Source organism: Mauremys mutica, chromosome 2 (genome assembly GCF_020497125.1).
Source record: "Mauremys mutica isolate MM-2020 ecotype Southern chromosome 2, ASM2049712v1, whole genome shotgun sequence".
Taxonomy (NCBI): Eukaryota; Metazoa; Chordata; order Testudines; family Geoemydidae; genus Mauremys; species Mauremys mutica.
The window spans coordinates 6,258,828-6,282,092 of record NC_059073.1 but is presented as its reverse complement, the minus strand read 5'-3'; the positions used below and the strand labels follow the sequence as shown (position 1 = coordinate 6,282,092).

Below are 23,265 nucleotides of genomic sequence, written 5' to 3'. Positions count from 1 at the left end.
TTGTGGAGCTTAGCACAAAGGGGCTTCAAGTTTTTGCTGGTCCCTAGGCTCTACCATAATAAACATGGTTAATAATAATAACAACAAAACCAGGATCTTTCAAGTGTCCTTAAAGAACCTCTTGGGATGCTGGGATTGTCTCAGCCTAACCAGCTTCACTTAGCTGCAATGAAAACTCTTAGAGAGACTGAAAACAGAGGGGGTTAGGATGGAAACAGTTTGGCATCCTTAACCATAACTGTTGCTGCTCTCGGCTGCAACCATAGCTGCTGCTGCTGCTCTGTTTCACAATGCAGGGACGGTCTGTTACTTGGCTCAGCGTTGACCCTTAGCTGCAGCTGAGGCTACGTGTTTGGAAGGACACAGAGCGGCAATCAGGCTTTATTGCTTTCTGTTACTACATGTCAACCATGTAGACATGATCTAACGAATCAGGACCTGTTCCCTACTGTGGAGTGATAAATTGGCTCTGGGATCTGTTAGTTAGTTATTTTTAAAACCCTCATGCATTTACACATGCAGGGAACGAGTGAGGACAGATCAGAGACAAACCGGAAGTCAATTAAAAATTAGTCCCTTTTTTGTGCAGTGAAGTGAATCTGTCTCATGGTATTGTGTTTTCCCCTCTGACGGCTGTTAGAGAAGTTCATCTCCCCAGATGGGACACATTGTAGGCCATTTCTCACTGTCACAGACCAGGGTGTGCGTGGTCATGCCTAGTGGTCAAAGCCATGGTAGTCATTCCTAGTGGTCAGAACTGGCGTCAGCAACCAGGAGCCAGAGCCAGAGTCAGGAAGCAAGCATAGCAGCACGGGAAGCAAAGCAAAGTGAGCAGTCATGGGTCACAGGGAAGGACCTCTCATGGATCAGTAACTGGCTAAAAGACAAGAAACAAAAGGTTTTCACAGTCCCCCAAGGATCTGTCCTGGGACCAGCGCTGTTCAACATGTTCATAAATGAGCTGGAAAAAAGGGGGTGAACAGTGAGATGGCAACATTCACAGATGAAGCAAAATTATTCAGGATAGTTAAGTCCAAAGCTGACTGTGAGGAGTTACGAGGGGATCTCAGAAAACTGAGCGACGGGGCAACAAAATGGCAGATGAATTTCAATGTTGCTAAGTGCAAAGTAATGCACGTTGGAAAACAATCCCAACTCTACATACAGAATGATGGGATCTAAATTAGCTGTAACCACTCAAGAAAGAGATCTGGGAATCATGGTGGAGAGTTCTCTGAAAAGAGCTGCTCAGTGTGCAGCGGCAGCCAAAAAAGCGAACAGACTATTAGGAACCATTAGGAAAGGGGTAGATATCATACTGCCACTATAGAAATCCATGATGTGCCACATCTGGAATACTGCATGTGGTTCTGGTCACCACATCTCAAAAAAGATTTATTACAATTATAAAAAGTACAGCGAAGGGCAACAAACATTGTTAGGGGTATGGAACAGCTTCTGTACGAGGAGATTGGGACTATTCATCTTTGACTAAGGGACAGGTTATGACAGAGGTCTATAAAATCATGAATGGTGAGGAGACAGTGAATAGGGAAGTGCTGTTTACCCCCTCCCATAGTACAAGAACCAGGGGTCACCCAATGAAATGAATGGGCAGCAGGTTGCAAGGCAGTATTTCTTCACACAATGCACAGTCAACCTGTGGAACTCACTGCCAGGGGGTGTTGTGAAGACCAAAAAAGAGGTAGATAAGTTGGTTGAGGATGGGCCATCAATGTTTATTAGCCAAAATGGTCAAAGATGCAAAACCAAGCTTGTGGGTGGGTCCCAAAATTTCTGACTGCCAGCAGCTGGCACTGGACGACAGGGGATGGATCGCTTGAAATTGCCCAGTTCTGTTCATTCCCTCTGAAGCATCTGGCACCAGCCACTGTCAGCAGACAGGATACCAGGCTAGGTGGACCATTGGTCTGACCCAGTATGGCCATTATGTTCTTGAGGTGGGAGCAAGGCAGACACCGGAGAAATTGCAGCTTCAGTCAAGTGCACTGAGCAGCCAAAGATCAGTTTTGCTGCTGGGCTTCATAGCAGGCTTCCTGCCTTCCTGGTCATTCAAGCAGAGTGGGCAACCAGGTGGCCCTGCCGTGGCCCAGCTGTGCTGCCAGGCTGCCAGGAGGCTGGGCAAGCGTAGCTGCAAGTCCCTGTTCCTGACGCTTACATGGGGATGAGCATCGTGAACTCCCAGCTAAGGTGACATCGCTCCTGGGTGCTGAGCCAGCATGGGGCCATAGGACTGAAGCAGGACTTATGGGGTGTCTAGGCCTCGTGCTGGCCCTGAGCCTGGCCGCTATATCTAAGCCAGTAATGCCAAGTTCCCGCTACACTAATGCCGCTCTTAAGGAACGGGTCTCTTGTGACTCGTCCTTCCCATTACTCACCCCATCCTTGTAGTCCGTCTTCTTCCAGGACAATGACTCGAGTGGCTACCAATGCCCTGGAGAACATTTCCCCCTCCCCCACCCCTAATAATTATCTCAGCATCACCAACATCAAGCATCTGAAAATTGTGACTCTTCCCCTTCCCTCCCATCACAAGAGTGTCTTAAAAATCAAGAGATATTTAAAAAAAAAATCTGGGGCTCCTTTTTGTTCCCTTCTGGGTTTTGAGCCTGTAGGGGGTCATGTTTTCAGGCTTTTCTGTGCAATCAGGAGGACTAGAAATTTACTTTTTTCCTTTAATGAAAGCTGGGAGTTTTGCTTAATAACCTGACTCCAGGCGCTGGGGCTTTAAGAACACCACCAAGAATTGCAAGACTTCCAATAATATCATGAGAGTTGGTACCATCCAATTTCAGGGCAAGGTTCTGCTCTTGGATCTCCCCTGATTTGTTTCCATCCTTGGAGACCGGGGGGATAGGCGTGGTAAGAACCTACAATAATCCAGATTGGGTCTTTTTCTAAACGATCTCCTCTAAGAATTGCATGGGGGCCGGCCTCTGGGCTGTGTTACAGAGGCGATCTCACTAGATGGTCCCTTCTGGCCTTGGAATCTATGACTCTATGAAAAAACAGATACATGTGTGACTCTGCCGTTGGGAGCGTGCACCCTCAGGGAGAGGCGCCACGTGGAGGCTCAGGCTGGAACCAAGTAGCACTAGGCTGATGGAGTGTTCTTACGCCTTTTGGTAGCTGGGAACTGAACTGCTGCTGCTGACATTGCTTGCGCTCATCATCGCTGTTTCTTCTCCCTCAGTTACTGTTGTCAGTCACAGCTCCAGTCTCCGCCATTCTGTCCCGTAGTGATTCACTCCCCTTTTCTTGTACTGCTTCTGTGTGAGGGTCACTGCAATGTACGTCCAGCCACTAGTCGCATGGGCAGGCCACAGTTAGACGCACACTGTGTCCTGTCAGCTCTGTGAGGCTGTGCTTTTAAAGCGAACGTGCTCTGTGCCGCCTGTAGTCGCTGTTTGGGGGTGGTTGCCTTGAATGTCTGTGGCATTAAAACTGCTTTTAAGGAAACTTTGGGCCTGATCTGAAGCCCATTGTCTCAGTGTGCATTGGGTCAAGCCCTTGCTGAGTTGGTTTGCATATATAAGAGCTACTTATGGTGCTTCCAGATTGGAGCTACCAATGGTGAGCTGCGATAGAGTGGCAGTCCCTTAAACTCTGAAAAATGACCCCATAAAAACACCCCCCTGGTGGTCATTGTCACGAAGTGACTCCAGACCGGCTTTGCTCAGGATCTAATACAAAGATCAGTGAAGGAGCTCGTATTTCTGCTGGCTCTGGACTGGCCACTCTCAGCTGGCAGTTTCCCAAGGGTGGCACAGCAGAAGTGGGCCCCGCGGAGGGGCTAGATAGACCAGGGGAGTGGGCCTACAGCTTGGTTCAGGGAGAGAGTTCCACATGCCGGGGCGGTGTGGAAGAAAGCGGGCTGGGGCTGGGGCTGGCAGGAGAAGCAGATGAGTGGGCAATGGAGCAAAGACACGAGATGCGGGCGTGGCTGGGCAGTGGAGACAGAGGTTCGAGGGCCCTTGGAGTGGGGCACTGGAAACTTGTCCGGGTTAAGCTGGGGAAGCCAGTGAAGGGCCTGAGGGGTGGAGATGGTGAGAGGAACGAGCCAAGCAGATGATGTCAGCAGCAGCATTTTGAATGGGCCCAAGTGGGGGTCGAGGTGGGAGTCGTGGAGGCCAGAGGGGGAGTTGAGGCAGGAGAGGCTGAGAGATGGGAGACGTAACCGCCCGGGCAGAGAGGAAAGGCCAGATCCTGGCAATGTTGTGAAGGGAGAACCGGCAAGCCCTGGGCCTGGCCTGGCTGTGGGGGCTGAGTAGCTTACCAGCCCGAGTGACAGGGAGGAGGAGGCGCTGCTGGTGGCGACAGAGAAAGGGAGAGGTGCCAAGGAGCTCAGTTTGGGGATCAGAGGGTCAAGCTGGGCTCCTGGCTCCTGCATCATCCCCAGTACTGAAGGTTGTGCGAGCCAAGGGCTGCCCTCCGGGCTAGCTCCGCACCGCCGTTGTTCTCCGAGGGCTTGTGGGACGGTGAACGAGAGCTGCCCCTGCAGCTGAGCTTGGTGAACAGTTGTTTTGATGAGCCAGAATAGAGTCCAGCTCTCTTGTGCTGGCTCCGCAGGGCTAACTGGCGCGAGCGGCACTAAAACTTATTCTTGCCTCTTGACTCTGGATCCATCCCGGGGCAAGTCTGTAGATGGAGGGGCGTCTTTACAGTCGCCTGCTGACCCTAACTGCAATTTAATAGCCAAGTAGAACGGAAGCCCCACACCTAGTTATCTCACTGCAGCGCTGGCGATCTGCATTGGCGATGTTTTTCCATCGGTTCGTTCCGATTGGCTGAAACATCCATCACGTGACCAAAAATAACTCGGAACTGTAGTCTGTAAAATCAGGAAGAGTCATGTTAAAAAAATCAATCCATCAAGCAGTAGCTGGGAGTCTCCGAGTGATTTACTGAGCATGCTCAGAAACACCACGCTTCCAGAAACAAAGGTAGCCAACACGTGCCCTCTGTTTCTGGGTTTGTAGTTTTATATTAAGCAATAGACAAATTATTATTAAAACAGATGGTGCCTGTCTCTTCCCGCCAGGCAATAACCCTTGAGAACGAATGATATTCTCAGCACTGCCTAAGGGATTTAGACACAGTGAGAATTGGACCTCTTAACCCCGAGACAACTTTGAAAATATCACCCCAAATCTTTCCTCCAGTGGGGAAATCAGGCCCCAAGCCCTTGGCCTTATGCTGCTGGTGGCGTTTCCATCCTCACTCGTGGTCAAACAGAATGAGATACGTAGCTTGGCCTGCCAGATGTGCTCCCTGTCCTGGGCCAGTCCCGCTGCATGGGTTCATTTCACAGCTGGAGGTAAGCAGCTTTTAGGGCCTGGTTTCCAAAGCCTGGCGTGCAGCAGTCAAGCACTGGGTGCCTCACTGTGCGGGTGCGACTCAGACCAGCTTTGTGTGCAATTTGGGATGAAACCCACCCCTGTGCCAAAGGATCAGCAGAAGGCCCAAGCATCACTGAGCTCCTGTATCAGCCCTGAGCGCGTCCCGAGAGGTGCGAAGCATCCAGCGCTGACGTGGGACCTCAGTGGTGCCGAAGCCCCGTGCGCTCCCTTCTGAAGCCCCATCCCTGAGCTTTCCCAAGGGCCTCTACAATGGCTCCCAGGGCTCCTGCTTTTCCTTTCTCCTGGAACGTCTGGCTTGACTCTCTGCTCTCTGTTTTCTCTTGTAGGGGTGGCAATAAGCACTTACGCCAAGTACTGTTACAACAAGCTCCAGAAAGCAGCCTTGACAGGAGCAAAGAAGGTATCGTCTGCTCCCTTTTTGCTTTGTTTTTTCACATTGGCTTCCGAGCCAGCTGGTATGAGCAAATGTCCGACTGTAATTAAAGCGTGCCCGGGGGTGGGGGCATGATGGAACCATGTGGGGGTGGATGGAGTGTGTATTATCTTCCCGGTCCAGGCTGTTTGCTCCCGTGTTCTCTGTTCTTCAGCCTGCTGAGTCTATCCTAAGTCTAGAGAGTCCTGCATGTCCTGGAGATGGACTTGGGTAGAAAGATCAGCTCATTGAGGCGCAATGTTTGTGTTACAGTGAGGGGGGAGAACCAGCAGAGATGGACTCAGATGGAAAACTCTGCAGCCAGATCTGGATCTGGATCTGGAATGAGTGACTCTTTGGCTTGGCCCATTATAAAAGACTGGGGCAATATTCCGAACTAGATTTCCAACCAGTCTCTTTGTTCTGCATTTGTACAGCACCTGGCACAGAGGAGTGCTGGCCTGTGCCTGGGCTCCTAGGTGCTGCTGTAACACAAATGCCTGGGAGTGGTGAATCGAGAGCCCCCAGAGATCAGGGCCCTGTGGTGCTCGACTGCGCAGGCCTGTGGTAAGAGCCAGCCCATGCCACCAAAGAGCTAATGGAAAGAGAGGAGACCAACGGCAGGCGGGAGGTGGAATGGCAGCGCAGAGAGGGGAAGTGACTCGCCCGAGGTCACCCAGCAGAGCAGTGTGTTGGAGATGGGAAAAGAACCCAGGGCTGGGGACGGTGGCTTCGGAGGCTTGGTTCAGGCTCAGGCCTGGAGCCCAGAATCCTACCTGAGTCTCCAGTTTCATTTAGGCCAGTGGAAACTGGGGAGCTGGAGCTGCTTTTAGTTGGTCAACTGGAGCTGCACGTTATACTGGAGTCCAGGGTTCCCCTAGGCCTTTGTGTCCAGTAGACAGCAGCTGTATTGGGTACAAGGCACCTGCCTCTCCTCTCGCCCCTGGGAGTAACTCCACTGACTTAGTTCGAGCAGCATGTGGGAGCGGAGATCGGGCACCGAGAGTCCATCGCTGGGGGGGGACCTGAGCCTTGACTCTGTTGGCCTTTGAGTGGCCAGTTTTTCCTACCAGCCTGGCGTGAGCACAGCTTGCTTCAGGCCTCTCTGCTTTCCCTGCTGCTCTCTGATCTGGCCCCTTGCCCACCACGTGTCAACTGCAAATGCTGCTTTGCTGTCCGGATGAAAAAACAATCCGGAGTTTATTGCTCCCGCTGTTAGTTTATGGCCCCTGTTGTTTTCATGGGAACCGAAAATCAGGGCAAGTGCTGAGCAGTGGAGTGAAATTTACAGCCTGCTGTAATAGCTGCTTGGGGAGCCAGTGTTACAACCGGGCCTGTGCAGAGGAACGACCTTTCCAGAGCCAGCCACGCCGCTAGGCAGCTCGTACTCACAGCCAGCGCCAAGCGGGGAGCCCAGAGAGAGAATATTGCGAGCGCAGTGCCCAGGGTGCAGACAGCAGCATGCTGGGCCCAGTGGGAGAACCTGCTCGCACACAGGACAGAGGCCTTGCCGAGCTTGGGCCTGATCCAACCAAGTACTATGGGCACTGGATCGAGCCCTGTGATATGGGAACCCTGCGTACTGCCTCGTGCAGACAGCTGAGTTAAAGGCTAGTCCATTCCTCTGAGCCGACCTGAAACCTCTGCAGACTCCGCTCGCTCGGGACGAAACCCACCGGTTCCCACAGTGCCCTGTGCCAAAAGGCAGGAGATCATGGCCGGGTCCCTGCTGAGAGGTGAGGGCCACGATCCCTAGAGACATCTGTTGCGCCCAGGCATTCGACTGTCAGGTCGGGGGGAAACCCTGTGGTTCGACAGCAGACAGCTCAGGTCGGGGCTTCTGGAGGGAGAGCAGGAGTGCTGAGTACCTGGGAGGAATGGGCATTTTGGGGAAGCCCATCCCATGGCTGGCCAAACCCAGCCCCTCATGTAGGACGAGTCCGTTCGTCCCCAGAGCACTAACAAGCTCCCTGCCACGTGGGCCTCGTCGCAGCGCGGCCGGAAAGCCAGCCTGGCAGGGCAGGCGCATGGGATTTCCCAAGATGTCTTGGGTCAGGGCCAAAGGAACTGAGCGTTGTTTCCCTTGGAGGGAAGGACCTACCGGGCGGGAATTCTCCGGAGCAGCCTGGGGCTCCCTGCTTGCTCACAGAATGACATGAGTTTGCTGGGGCTTGGCCCAGATCCTGGGCATGGTGCCCATGAACAGAATCACCAGCCCACGTGGCACTAACTGGCCCCTGAGGACTCTGTGGGCTGAAAGGATTGAATTCCTCCCTCGCCTCTAGTGGGGGGGGGGTCTCCCAGGGCAGAGGTGAGGCCCGTTGGCAGGGCAGTGGGGGTGGGGGGGGAAGCTTGTACGGCCACCCCCAGGCAGTGCTGTTCTGGGAATGAGTAATGGGCTTCGATCTCCGGGACTTGTAACGTGCTCCTGTCTCTCTGCGGGGGCCTGTCTTAGGGCAGAGGCTGCAGCTGGGTTTTCCCTGCTGGGGAGAGGGGTTACCACCCATCCCTTCCTCCCTGCACTCACTGTTTCACCAACCTGCTCTTGCTCCCTCTTAAAGCCGTTTCCGCCCTCCCTCTCGTCCCCCCAAGCCCGGCCAGCTGTCTGCTCTGCAGGGTCACAGTGCCAGCCTGCCAGGCACGCCACAGCCCTGCCGCCTCTGCTCTCGGCTGGTATGTCACAGTCTCCCGCTCACCTTTAAGAGACACCCCCTCTCCACGCTGCATGACGCATGGCTCGAGGCTTGGGGTAGGGTCCAGCCACAGAGGCAGTGCACAGGGGCCTGGATCCTGGAGGCAGTGCTGGGGGTTTACATCCCAGGGCAGGTCTGTGGTGGGAGCCCTGGGGATCTAGATCCTGGAGTTAGCACAGGGCACTGGAGTGGGGGGCATGTGGCATGGAAGCCTGGGGGGCAGAGGTATCTAGATCCTGTAGGCCCTGCTGGAGCAGGGGTGGGTGACGTGGGAGCCCAGGGGGTGTCTGGCTGCAGGAGGCCGTGAGGGGTGGGGGTGGGTGACGAGGGAGCCCAGGGGGTGTCTGGCTGCAGGAGGCCGTGAGGGTTGTGTGACGTGGCAGCCCAGGGGGTGTCTGGCTGCAGGAGGCCGTGAGGGGTGGGGGTGTGTAACGTGGGAGCCCAGGGGGTGTCTGGCTGCAGGAGGCCGTGAGGGGTGTGTGACGTGGGAGCCCAGGGGGTGTCTGGCTGCAGGAGGCCGTGAGGGGTGGGAGTGGGTGACGTGGGAGCCCAGGGGGTGTCTGGCTGCAGGAGGCCGTGAGGGGTGGGGGTGGGTGACGTGGGAGCCCAGGGGGTGTCTGGCTGCAGGAGGCCGTGGGGGGTGGGGTGGGTGACGTGGGAGCCCAGGGGGTGTCTGGCTGCAGGAGGCCGTGAGGGGTGGGTGACGTGGGAGCCCAGGGGGTGTCTGGCTGCAGGAGGCCGTGGGGGGTGAGTGACGTGGGAGCCCAGGGGGTGTCTGGCTGCAGGAGGCCGTGAGGGGTGGGGGTGGGGGATGAGGGAGCCCAGGGGGTGTCTGGCTGCAGGAGGCCGTGAGGGGTGGGGGTGTGTAACGTGGGAGCCCAGGGGGTGTCTGGCTGCAGGAGGCCGTGAGGGGTGGGGGTGTGTAACGTGGGAGCCCAGGGGGTGTCTGGCTGCAGGAGGCCGTGAGGGGTGGGTGACGTGGGAGCCCAGGGGGTGTCTGGCTGCAGGAGGCCGTGAGGGGTGGGGGTGTGTAACGTGGGAGCCCAGGGGGTGTCTGGCTGCAGGAGGCCGTGAGGGGTGAGTGACATGGGAGCCCAGGGGGTGTCTGGCTGCAGGAGGCCGTGAGGGGTGGGTGACGTGGGAGCCCTGGGGGTGTCTGGCTGCAGGAGGCCGTGAGGGGGTGGGTGTGTGACAGGGGAGCCCAGGGGGTGTCTGGCTGCAGGAGGCCGTGAGGGGTGTGTGACGTGGGAGCCCAGGGGGTGTCTGGCTGCAGGAGGCCGTGAGGGGTGGGTGACGTGGGAGCCCTGGGGGTGTCTGGCTGCAGGAGGCCGTGGGGGGTGGGGGTGGGTGACGTGGGAGCCCAGGGGGTGTCTGGCTGCAGGAGGCCGTGAGGGGTGGGTGACGTGGGAGCCCAGGGGGTGTCTGGCTGCAGGAGGCCGTGAGGGGTGGGTGACGTGGGAGCCCAGGGGGAGTCTGGCTGCAGGAGGCCGTGTGGGGTGTGTGACGTGGGAGCCCAGGGGGTGTCTGGCTGCAGGAGGCCGTGAGGGGTGGGGGTGGGTGATGTGGGAGCCCAGGGGGTGTCTGGCTGCAGGAGGCCGTGAGGGGTGGGGGTGTGTAACGTGGGAGCCCAGGGGGTGTCTGGCTGCAGGAGGCCGTGAGGGGTGGGTGACGTGGGAGCCCAGGGGGTGTCTGGCTCCAGGAGGCCGTGAGGGGTGGGGGTGTGTAACGTGGGAGCCCAGGGGGTGTCTGGCTGCAGGAGGCCGTGAGGGGTGAGTGACATGGGAGCCCAGGGGGTGTCTGGCTGAAGGAGCACGAGAGGGGTCGGTGACGTGGGAGCCCTGGGGGTGTCTGGCTGCAGGAGGCCGTGAGGGGTGGGGGTGGGTGACATGGTAGCCCAGGGGGTGTCTGGCTGCAGGAGGCCGTGAGGGGTGTGTGACGTGGGAGCCCAGGGGGTGTCTGGCTGCAGGAGGCCGTGAGGGGTGGGTGACGTGGGAGCCCTGGGGGTGTCTGGCTGCAGGAGGCCGTGAGGGGTGGGGGTGGGTGACGTGGGAGCCCAGGGGGTGTCTGGCTGCAGGAGGCCGTGAGGGGTGGGTGACGTGGGAGCCCAGGGGGTGTCTGGCTGCAGGAGGCCGTGAGGGGTGGGGGTGGGTGACGTGGGAGCCCAGGGGGTGTCTGGCTGCAGGAGGCCGTGAGGGGTGGGGTGGGGTGACGTGGGAGCCCTGGGGGTGTCTGGCTGCAGGAGGCCGTGAGGGGTGGGTGACGTGGGAGCCCAGGGGGTGTCTGGCTGCAGGAGGCCGTGAGGGGTGTGTGACGTGGGAGCCCAGGGGGTGTCTGGCTGCAGGAGGCCGTGAGGGGTGGGGGTGGGTGACGTGGCAGCCCAGGGGGTGTCTGGCTGCAGGAGGCCGTGAGGGGTGGGGGGGGGTGACGTGGGAGCCCAGGGGGTGTCTGGCTGCAGGAGGCCGTGAGGGGTGAGTGACATGGGAGCCCAGGGGGTGTCTGGCTGCAGGAGGCCGTGAGGGGTGGGTGACGTGGGAGCCCTGGGGGTGTCTGGCTGCAGGAGGCCGTGGGGGGTGGGGGTGGGTGACGTGGGAGCCCAGGGGGTGTCTGGCTGCAGGAGGCCGTGAGGGGTGGGTGACGTGGGAGCCCAGGGGGTGTCTGGCTGCAGGAGGCCGTGAGGGGTGGGGTTGGGTGACGTGGGAGCCCTGGGGGTGTCTGGCTGCAGGAGGCCGTGGGGGGTGGGGGGTATTGGAGGCAGCATTGGGGCTTTTCTCTCTCCGTATGGGGGTTTCCATGGCAGGTTTTATTGCCTAAGCTTGTCACTTTCTGGTTTTCTGTCTGGTAGTACAACCCCCGGCTCAGCCTGGCTGATACCCTCGTCCACAACGCTGTGTTCAGCTGAATTTCACACACAGCCCGTCAGCCAGAGCGCTGAGCTGTCCCACTCAGTCCACCGGCTGGCATGAAAACAGAGGGAGTCCCATGGAAGGGACTGGGACAGAGACCATCGCCCTAGACCGCGTCCCCCAGTGTGGGGGTGCTGGCTAGCCAGACCCCCTGGGGCTGGCGGGAGCGTGTCCAGGGCTGGTGATAGAGAACCCGAGCCCTCCCGCTCCTCTGGGTTCCAACCCAGGGCCCAGGTGTGGGGCCTGGGCCACCAGCCTACTCCCTACTCCCAGGGGCTTGCGGCTCTGTCTTGAGATCAGCTTCAGGGCAGTGCTGGGCTCCTGCGGGAGCTACCCGTGCAGCTCTGCTCCTTGGCACTGACCACTCTGACTGAGCTGTGCTGCCCTGTTAAACGCCCCCTCCATTGAGAGCACGCCCAGCGGGCACGAGAGCTGCTCCTCCCCCCCCCCCGCCTGGCTGCACAGCCCATCCCTGGGGTATAATAGCGATCGTGGCCCTTCTGTAGCACCATCCGATGTGCTCAAAGCGCCGCACAGTTACGAACTCAGGCTCAGTGATGGGGAAACTGAGGCACAGAGTGGGAAAGTGACTTAATCACAGTCCCACAGCGAGTTGGGCGGCTCTGGGAATAGGGCCTGATCCCCAGTCCTGTGTCCCCACCCTGGCACTCCCTGAGAGGGCTGCACCTGGGCTCCCATTCCACACCAGGAAGCTGCATGCATATGGGGAGAGGCCACTCTGGTCCCTTTCCGTCTGTTCCTGTCGCACCCGGCTCCTTTTGTGAGCTTAGTGCCGGTGAACGGTGCCGGATTGACAGCCCTGGAGATGACGGGTACAGCGCTGCCCCCGGATGCCACCCCTCGCCCCCTGCCTGGCCTGCGTGCCCTAGCCGTATGCCGCAGCCCCGGCCCCTGGGATGAGAAGAGCCCTCAGTCTCTAAGGCATGTTCTGTCCTGGGCCTTTCTGCAGAGACTGCTCGTAAGGAAGCCAGCTGTGGTGCTGCCAAAACGCTATTAGGAGTTGGACAGAGGCTCTCAACTAATCACAGGCCACCGAACAGCTGTTGGGTGGTAGCAGCTGTCAGCCGCTGGACTGGAACTGGTGAGCTAGGGCTGAAAGGCTCTGTGTCCCACTGCCTGTCCCCTCCAATGCAGAGGTCATTATCCAGGAGGCTGTTTTATCTCCTGAAGAAGAGTTGAGCTGGACTCAGTATCTGCTAACCTAAAAAGTAGGGCAGTGCCCAGGAGATGCAGATTTCACTGCAGCCTCCCCGAGCCCAATCATACAAGACAGACTGGAACTGGAAAGTCCCAGAAGCCTGTCAGAGATGAAAGACGAGTGTTTCTTCCAAGTTCTTGCCTACAGAGAGACCAGAGCATGAGTCAGAGGGCAGACTCGTTCCCAAGGATTTCACCACAATGGCAGCGTCTCAGGCGGGCGGATGGAGCAGGAGAGGGAAAGAAATCCGAAAAATATTCTCCTCTTCAATTTAAAGGAGAAGAGCCTGGCTGCTTCTCGTGTGGTCTTCCTAGAAAATGCAGTGTCAGAACCAGAGCACCTCCCCACAGGGCGGACAGACAAATGACAAACCCTGGAGATCCCAAAGGACAGATGTATGGGAATCCAGATCCCAAAGGCAGCAGCAGCAGTAAATGTTTATCTCTAAGGACACTCATATTCTCATGGAAGGTGGGAGGCAGCACTGAGGAGAAATCCACAGATTCATAGATACAAGACCGGAAAGTAGCATGGTGATCATCTAGTCTGACCTGCATAACAGGCCAGGGGATTTCCTGAATTATTCCTGTTTTAATTAGATCAAATCTTTGAGAAAAACATCCTATCTTGATTTCCAGCGACGGAACCCTAGCCTCAGTTTGTCGGAGGGTGGAGATGGATGGCAGGAAAGAGATCACTTGATCATTGCCTGTTAGGTTCACTCCCTCTGGGGCACCTGGCATTGGCCACTGTCGGTAGACAGGATACTGGGCTAGATGGACCTTTGGTCTGACCCGGTACGACCGTTCTTATGTTCTTATGATAGCGTGTTCCAGTGATTAATTACTCTCACTTTTAAAAATTTGCCACCTTATTTCTAAATTTGTCGAGCTTCAACTTCCAGCCATTGGTTCTTGTTAGACCTTTGCCTGCTACATTGAAGAGCCCTCTGTTGTCACATTTCTGTTCCCTATATAGCTACTTATCGATTGTGATGAAGTCACCAAGGGCTTCTCTTTGTGACGCTAAATAGATTGAGCTCCCTGAGTCTATCACTATAAGGCAGGTTTTCCAATCTTTTAATCATTCTTGTGGCTCTTCTCTGAACCCTCTCCAATTTATCACCATCCTTTTTGAGCTGTGGACACCGGAACTGGACACAGTATTTCAGTAGTGGTTGCTCCAGTGCCAGATACAGGGGTAAAATAACCTCTCTACTCCTCCTCGAGATTCCCCTGTTTATGCATCCAAAGATCGCATTAGTCATTCTGGCCACAGCATCGCACTGGGGGCTCACGTCCTGCTGGTTATCCACCATGACCCCCAAGTCCTTTTCAGAGTCGCTGCTTCCCAGGATAGAATCCCCCATCCTGTAAGTGTGGCTGCATTCTTAGTTCCTAGATGTAGGGATTTACATGTGGCTGTATCGAAATGCATATTGTTTGCTTGTGCCCAGCTTACCAGCTGATCCCGATTGCTCTGTAGAAGTGACCAGTCACATTGTAACAGAATCATCAGAAAAAGAGAAACTTCCCCTCGTCCCTGTGTAAAAATGACTCCAAATGAGACCAGACCTTTGAGCAGGGACCGAGGGCTCCCTTGGTTCCTACTGGGGCTTCTACAAGGAGAAGGCTCTGGAGCACAGAGAGGCATGTAGACAGGAAGCCCCTTTGCGCTACACAAACAAATTCTGCTGTTTGCTACATCCGTGTAAATCCAAAGACTAGAATGGGATTTACACCCACAGCCCAGAGAGCAGAATCTGCCCCACTGTGTGATTTAGCCCTGACCAACCCGGGAGTGTTTGTCACATCCCAGAGGGGTTTGTAAATGACAGTAATTATAAATGAAGGCTGTGCTCAGAGAACTGCTGGAGCATGCGAGGTACTGATGTATCCAGCTGCCGTCACTCCAGTCCTGGGAGAAATAAACAGCCAAGCAGTCACTAACAAGGAGTAATGTGGGGAATTAAGGACCGGACAGTTTAGGCTGAAGATCAAGAAAACATCCTGGTGGTTGAGATCTGCCAGGCTGTGGAGGGATGTGGTGTAAACCTCGTCACTAGGGATGTTTACAGGTAGGAAGGACGTAGCCCTGGACAACACACTGTAGGAGACAATCCGGCATTGGACTGGCTGATGTTACAGCCTCATTCATCTCTAACCTCTCTGGTATTATTCTGGGATGGGGATTTCCCGTCGCCAGCCTGGGGCTGTCTCCCTCCTTCAGTCTAATGGTTGTGCCAGCTCCCGTCCGGAAGCACCTATACAGCCTCACCAAGGAGGCAGGCTTGAGCAGAGAGGCTCTCTCATCGCCTGACTCTCAGTTTGCCCTTCCGATTAAAGCATGTCCTCTTGCTCCAGCCACGCTTTGACAACAGCACTGACAGCTTTTCTAACTGAGCGAGTGCCTGTCAGTGTCAGCCCAGCATATTAAACTGTCACTGCAAATTTGCATTATCCAAAGGCGACAGTGGAGACAGAAGCGGTGAGATCTTCTCAGCAACACTTGCTCCCTTCTTCCCAGGGTGAGCCCCATCACAATCTGGAGTAAGGGAGAGGTGGTGGCATCGAATTCTCCTGGGCAGGTAGGCCTGCCTGGTGCTGGCTCCTGGGGGATGCAGAGCCTCACACTTCCTGAACTGGTCGTTTGCAGCCACTCATGCTAGAGGATGTCATGGACTTTGGAGAGCGGAAGGTCCCCTGCCTACTCTCTGGCCATCTTCCCATTAGTTCAAGCACAATAGCAAAGGCTATTTCTTTTCATGTGATGGGATTTTTCAACCAGTCATGAATCAGGAGTGAGGAAGCCTTACATGGGATAGCAGAATCACCAACCCCTAGTGTTCAGAACTCAGGAGTCAGACCCAGAAAATCACAAGACTAGCTTAAAACCCATGAGGTATTAAAAATAATAAATGTGGGGTCCTTTTAGTTGCCTTCAGGTTTCTGGGCCTTTACAAGTCCCATTTTCAATCTGTGCTCTGCAACCCCCAGGGCTACAGAAACAGAAAACCCAGTAATAATGGGGGATTTCAGCCATCCCCATATTGACTGGGAACATGTCACCTCAGGATGGGATGTGAAGATAACATTTCTAAACATCATTAATGACTCTCCTTGGAGCAGCTCGTCCTGGAACCCACAAGTGGAGGAGGCAAGTCTTGATTTAGGCCTAAGTGGCCACAGGATCTGGTCCAAGGGGTGAACTATAGCTGAACCTCTCAGTAACAGCAGCTGTAATGTAATTAAATGTAACATCCTTGTGGGAGGGAAAATACCAAAGACACCCACCACAGTCACATTGAACTTCAAAAAGGGGAACTACACAAAAATGAGGAGACTAGTTAAACAGAAATTAAAAGGAACAGTCAGAAGAGTGAAATGCCTGCAAGCTGCTGCATGGAAATGTTTTAAAAACACCATGGTAGAGGCTCAAACTATATGTATACCCTAAATTTAAAAACAAACAAGAGAACAAAAAAATGCCACTCTCACTAAACAACAGATTGAAAGAGGCAGCTAGAGACAAAAAGATCTTTTAAAAATTGTAATTCAGATCCTACTGAGGAAAATAGAAAGATGCATAAACTCTGGCAAGTCACGTGTAGAAGTATAATTAGGCAGCCAGAAAAGAATTTGAAGAGCAACTAGCAAAAGACACTAAAGCTAACAGCAATTTTTTAAAGTACATCAGAAGCAGGAAACCTGCCAAAACATCAGGAGGCCACTGGATGATCCAGATGTGGAAGGAGCACTCCAGGAGGACAGAACTGTTGGAGAAAAGCTAAATTAATTCTTTTCATCAGTCTTCACTGTAGAGGATGTGAGAGAGATTCCCATACCTGAGCCATTGTTTTTAGGTGACAGATACGAGGAACTGTCCCAGACTGAGGTGTCAATAGAGGAGTTTTAGAAACAAACTGATAAATTAACAGTAGATGCTATTCATCCAAGAGTTCTGAAAGAACTCCAATATGAAATTGCGGAACTGCTAACTGTGGTGTGTAACCTATCGCTTAAATCAGCCTCTGTACCAGTGACTGGAGGATAGTTAATGTGATGCCAGTTTTTACAAAAGGCTCCCAGTTATATTGTATGAGTGCTGTAGCCAGCCACTCATGAATTACACTACAGAGCAAAACCGCAGACTCCTAGTCCCAGACTTTCCCCAGCAATGTGTGTCTTGTACTGCCCCGCTCTCTCCTGGACAAAACAAGCTCATAGAAAGTCTGTCATTTGATTAATACAAAATGATATGTACAAATCCTGTTATCCCAGATGGAGTTTCCCAAACACTTCAATCAAATACACCGGTTTAGATAAATCAGTAAAACCAGTTTATTAATTACGGAGAGATTTTAAGTGACTACAAGTAATGAGGCATAAAAGTCAGAATTGGTTACAAGAAAACAGAAGTAAAATGCAACTTCGGGGAGTCTAGCCTCCAGCTCTGCCCCTTCTGCCCATGCCCCTGGAGCCCCGAGCCCTCCCACTCCCCCCACCCCCCTACAGCCAAAGCACTGAGACTCTCTCTGGCCGGAGCCACAAGCCTCCTCCCCACCCCGCCTGGTGGAGCCCTGAGGTGCACCGCTCCCCCACCCCCTGCAGCCAGAGGAGCCCTGGGCCAGCCAGAGCCCTGAGCCCCCCCACCCCCATGGCCAGCTGGAGCTCCACGACGTGAGGCGCCTCCCCAGACCCCAAGCCACCCCGTGGGAAAAGCTCTTATCTCTTCTCTTCCAGAAGAAGGTGAGTTTTTGATATGCCCCCATGCAGGTTCCGGGACAACTGAGGGAGATTACTGATGAACCCGGGAAGCTGAGTAACACATATTACCTCCTCAGTCGCCCCGAAACCTGCATAGGGCATAATAATCAGCAAAAACTTCCATGCCAAACCCGCAACCGGCATCCGGCAGCAGTAGCTGTGCCAGGGAAGGCTGAGGGCCTATTATACCCACCACCCATGCTTACATACAATGTTGCCACACACATTTTACGGACAATAATGATCAGCAAATTATGAGTTTTCAAATGACACCTCACAAGGCATACTTTGTACAAAATTTATCATCTTGTAAAAAGGATGAATATAAGGGTATAGTGAGTCTGTCACACTGATCTATTAGAATTTTTTGAAGGCGTCAACAAACATAGACAAGAGTGATCTAGTCAATATAGTGTACTTGGACTTTCAGAAAGCCTTTGACAAGTTCCCACACCAAAGACTCTTAAACAGAGTAAGCAATTGTGGGATAAGAGGGAAGGTCCTGTCATGGACAGTAAATGATGAAAAGATAGGAGTCAAAGGGTAGAAATAAATGGTCATTTTTCACAGAGGTAAATAAAAGAGAGGTAAATAACAGGGATCTGTATTGGGACCAGCGCTGTTCAATATATTCCTACGTGATCTGAAAAAAGGGCTAAACAATGAGGTGTCAAAGTTTGCAAACAATACTAAATTACTCAAGATAGTTGAGTCCAAAGCTGACTGTGATGAGTTACAAAGGGATCTCATCAAATTGGGTGACTGAACAACAAAATGTCAGATAAAACCTAATGTTGAGAAACGCAAAGTAACGCACATAATCCTAACTATACATATAAAATGATGGGGTCTAAATTAGCTGTTACTACTCAAGAAAGAGATCTTGGAGTCATTGTGGAGAGTTCTCTGAAAATAGCTGCTCAATGTTCAGCGTCACTCAAAACAGTGAACAGTGAACAGTGAACAGCGTCACTCAAAACAGTGAACAGGAACCATTAGGAAAGGGATAGATAATAAGATAAAAAAATCATTATGCCATTATAAAAATCCATGGTATTCCCGCACCTTGAACACTGCATGCAGTTCTGGTCACCCGCTCTCAGAAAAGATATATTAGAATTGGAAAAAGTGCACAGAAGGGCAACAAAAATTATTGGGGGTATGGAACAGCTTCCGTATGAGAAGAGATTGAAAAAACTGGGACTGTTTAGCTTCGAAAAGAGATGACCAAGGAGGGATAGAGGTCTGTAAATTCATGAATGGTGAGAACATAGTGAATAAGGAAGCATTATGTATCCCTTCACATAAACACAAGAACCAGGGGTCATCCAATAAAATTAGGAGGCAGCAGGTTTTTTGGGTTTTTTTAAAAGAGGAACTACTATTTCACACAATGCACAGTCAACCTGTGGAACACGTTGCCAGGGGATGTTGTGAAGGCCAAAAGTATAACTGAGTACAAAAAAGAATGAGACAAGTTCTTGGAGGATAGGTCCATCGATGGCTATTAGCCAAGGTGATCAAAGAGGCAACGCCGTGCTCTGGGTGTCCCTAAGCCTCTGACAGCCAAAAGCCGGGACTGGCCGACGGGATAGAGCACTCAATAAATTGCCCCGTTCTGTCCATTCCCTCTGAAGCACCCAGCACCAGCCACTATAAGAAGACAGGATACTGGGCTAGCTGGACCATTGGTCGGACCCACTGTAGCCATTCTTATGTAACCCTTTTGCCCGTCTGAGCTGGCAGCAACAAGGGCCGGGTTCAGTATCCAGAGGTTCCGTTTCAATAACGCAAGGCAAAACCGGCTCGAGCCTCCACCCAGTGACCTGGGACAATTACATACCACCCCCCCGGGCGCCTCTAGGAGGCAATACTTCCCCACTCGCAAGCACGGAGTCTGAGTGTAGCAAAATCCTTTTAAAAAAGGAGGGAAACAATGTGGCATTATGTTGGGGAAACACCACAAACAGGATTCATAACACAAACCATAAGCAAAAAACCTACCCCCAAGTAAGTTTGGCAGTGTCCTTTTCCCCTCAGAGGCTTAAGTCCAACATCCCAAAAGTCTCTTGAGTCCAGCAACCCAAAAGTCTCTGTCCCTGGTCAGTGCAGCCCCAGAGTTCAAAAGTTTATCTGCAGAGTTTTACCTCCCAGCCTGGGGGGGGGGGGCACAGCAGTGTTAAGGGGCACCTTACATGGTCCAAGGCCAACTGCCCCGCCTTTCCTTTGGGTTCTGCTACAGCCTTCACCGTGAGCCCCTCCACCAGTCGCTCTGCTCCGCCAACCATCCCATGAGCTGCTCCAGCTGTTCCACGAACTGCTCTGCTCCGCTGCACCAGGTGTCCCACAAGCCACTCCAGTTGTCCCACAAACTGCTCAGCTACACCAGCTGCTCAGCAGCATAGCTTCAGCCGCCCCCCAGCACTCAATGAATTCAGCTCAGCAGCCTATAACTAGATTCCTAGTGGAATTAAAATTAGCTCTGATATTCCACAGTAGAGAGAGAAGAAGATGCAATTAGTATTTCAGGCCCTCAAAAGGGCTCCATACTGCCAGACACAAATACTTGTCCCCAACCTCTCTTAATTCACTAGGTTTTGGAACTCATGTCCCTTGTCTAGCGAGTGCTATTTAGTTGATGGCGAGTCCCTCTGTCATAAAACAGATTCATTGTCCTTGATTCACATAATCAGGGTAACAACACTTTATTCTTCTTGCCCCGATAACAGAGAAACTGGGGATCCCACAGCAGCCAAAGTGACCATTTGGGCTGCTGTGGGTTCATGCGAGGCGGGATGGGTGTGCCTATGCAAACAAGATCAGCCCCTGAAGTTCTTTTCCACAATCACCACAATTCACCACCAGATGTCAGGGTAGAGCTCATCCTGACTCTGCTTACACTTATGAAATGTGGCAGAGGGTAATCCAGGAACATCAGGACTTCATAAGCTGTGGATGGGTCTTTCCAGTCCCCTCGTGGAAGGTCCTGCAGAGAGAGAGAGTGGGACTGGAATGGAAATAATACATAGGAAAGTGCCTTTCCTACTATTAGACAAAGTAGTGGAAGCAGGTGCTCTGCCCTGGCTTGCCATGATGGATTTTTCACTTCTTGATTATAGCTTTCAATGAATACATATATTTTCCATGCCTTAAGCACAGGACTGGAGTTATAATTGCTTTTCGAGAGCATCACAGACTGTGAGGTTCCTGAGACAACGGGTGGTTTTAACCCTTTGTGGACAGGATTTCTGTCTCCCTGGCAGTGAAATTGACTCCAGTGCATGGGGACCAAACTCAAGACCCAGGCAGCACATATGTCCCGCTGCAGTCCACTGAAGCGGGACATGGGTGGTGCCTGGCTCTTGTATCTGTCCCCCCTCCCTCCTCCTGCACTGGGGTCATTTTCACCCTAGACTCAACCGAGCACAGCTGCAGCTGCTACCCAAACAAAACCAATTAGATTTTTATTTGTAGCTCGGATTTCAATTCAATTAAACCCCAGCACAGTGCTAATCGGAGTTACCAAGCACTGAAATAAAACTTTCCATAATTAAGCATTACAAGGCGCCCGTCAGTTCTCTCGTTACTCGCTCATTAGGAAAGTTACTTTCCCCCATCTGGTGCGCTTAGGCTATTTTCAGCTTCTAAAGGAGCAACTCTTTCTCACCCCTTAGGGTAGCAATTCTTATTAAGGATGAAAAGTCCAATAGCAAAGCTGTACGGCCTGCAGAGCTGCCTCGTGTAGGGGAAGAATAACCCTGCACCATCATTACGTTTGGTCATGTCTAGCGGACCCACTGTGCTAGGTGCTGTACAAACACAGTAAAATACAATCCCTGCTCCAAAGAGCTCCCAGTCTACACAGACACAGGGCGGGAGGAAAGGACTGTTCTTGTTCCTGACTTCCCGGTGGACAGCTGAGACGCAGACCGAGCAAAGTGACCTTCCCCCAGGCACACAGAGAGCTGGGAACCGAACCCAGGACTCCTGAGTCCCAGCTCACTGTCTTCACTGCAAGCTCGTCCTTCCTCTAACGTCTCTCATTAGAGCTCAGTGTCCCTCGTTTTCCAACACTAGAGACGCCCAAGCGTTACTTAGCTGAGAGATGCCCTGGCCACTTGCCAGGAGCCTGCGCTTCTGCCTGAGCCTGCGGGTTGCCTTAATTTGCACCCATCTGCTCCCCAACTGTTCTGGCGATCAGGAAGGGCCAGGGTGTCGGGCTTCAGAAAAGCAACTGACAGAACCAGACTAACACGGCTACCCCTCTGATACTTGACAGAATAAAGAAATCCCACTACGCGTAACAAACCTGCGCTACATAAACAAGCTCCACGCATAGAAATGCAGGCAGAAAGCTGGCAGCAGGGTGATGGCTATGCGGCTTATTGCACTGAGTGCATGTATGATGACCTGCCTCGTGGGCAGGTGGCGTACGTGTGCATTCCGTGCAAGCAACTCACGGCCCTCAGAGACAACGTACGAGCGCCGGAGGCCAGAGTGACTGAATCGGAGCAGCAAAGGGGGACACCAAGGTACATAGAGGAGACTTTCAGGGACAGGGTAGAGTGGTCCCACCTCCTGCCCGACAGCCCGTGCACTGTTGAGGAGGATGAAAGTCTCAGGGCAGGAGCACATCAAACTGGAGAGGAGGGAAACAGTCCCATAGTTGGGACCCACCTTCCACAGGATGTCAGGAGATCTGTTGCCCAGAGGATACCCCTCCAGGGCAGGGACTCCAGTTAGTAAAAAGAGACAGGAAACCGCAGTTATTAGAACGAGAAGTATTATTTACCCTTTCCCACAAAACAAAAACCAGGGGTCACCCGATGAAACACCGGTTTCAAACAAACAAAAAGAGGTATTTTTTCACACAACACACAATTAACCTGTGGAACTCATTGCCATGGGATGTTGTGAAGGTGAAAAGTGTAACTGGCTTCAAAAAAAGAACGAGATAAGTTCACTGAGGAGAGGTCCATGAGTGACTATTAGCCAAGATGGTCAGGGATGTAACCCCATGCTTGGGGCAACCCTAAACTTCTGACTGCCAGAAGCTGGGAGAGGAAGACAGGGGTGGATTGCTCCAAAATTGCCTTAATCTGTGCACTCCCCTGGAAGGTCTGCTACTGGCCTCTGTCAGCAGACAGGATACTGGGCTCAGTGGACCGTTGGTCTGACCCAGTGTGGCCGTTCTTATGCCCCAGTACATACACACACGGGCTATTTTTCCTCATTCCCCTCCCCTCCCCCAGAGCAGAAGGATACTGCTGTCACAAACTGTGCTAAGTCATGGCACTTCATACCGTGATACCAATGGGTCCTGCACTCAAAGTACAATAGGGACGAGGGAAAAGGATTATGCTCTTTCGACCCTAGGGAGGCCCTGTAATCACTTTGGATATGCGTGAATGCTGTGGCATGTACAATACCCTGCAGTACAATATACGCCCTGCGGAGAGGACGTGCCCAGTGCTGTCGGTCACAACCTCCTCTGTACTGCAAACCAGCAGATGATCCTTCACAGGAGGGGTGGGGAGCTGGCGAGGAGTGGGTGGGGAACAGAGCAGGGGCGTGCTCGTGTCAAAGCACCGCACTGGGGGTGAGCGCTGGAGCCCAGTTGTACAGGCTTTCCTGGGATTGGCCAGAGGAAGGATAGTCTTGCGGGTGCTCCACTGGCATGGGCTGCAGGTCACATGGATTCAGTTCTCAGCCCCCTGCTTTTCTGTGTGACCTCGGATGTGTCACTTAATCTGTGTCTGTCTGTAAAATGTTTCAGAGTAGCAGCCGTGTTAGTCTGTAGCCGTAAAAAGAACAGGAGGACTTGTGGCACCTTGGAGACTAACACATTGATTTGAGCATAAGCTTTCGTGGGCTACAGCCCACTTCATCGG

The 23,265-nt window shown here is 53.3% G+C and overlaps 1 protein-coding gene across 8 annotated transcripts in view; it reads left to right on the top strand.

Annotated features, from left to right (window-relative positions):
- The window catches only part of ARHGAP39 (Rho GTPase activating protein 39), a 377,904-nt gene that overhangs the window by 311,086 nt on the left and 43,553 nt on the right, over positions 1-23,265 (top strand). For all 8 annotated transcript variants that reach the window (XM_045004343.1, XM_045004344.1, XM_045004342.1 and 5 more), the window contains one exon: positions 5,708-5,781. In XM_045004343.1, the coding sequence (XP_044860278.1) occupies positions 5,708-5,781 (74 nt within the window). The remainder of the gene's footprint in view (positions 1-5,707; positions 5,782-23,265) is intronic.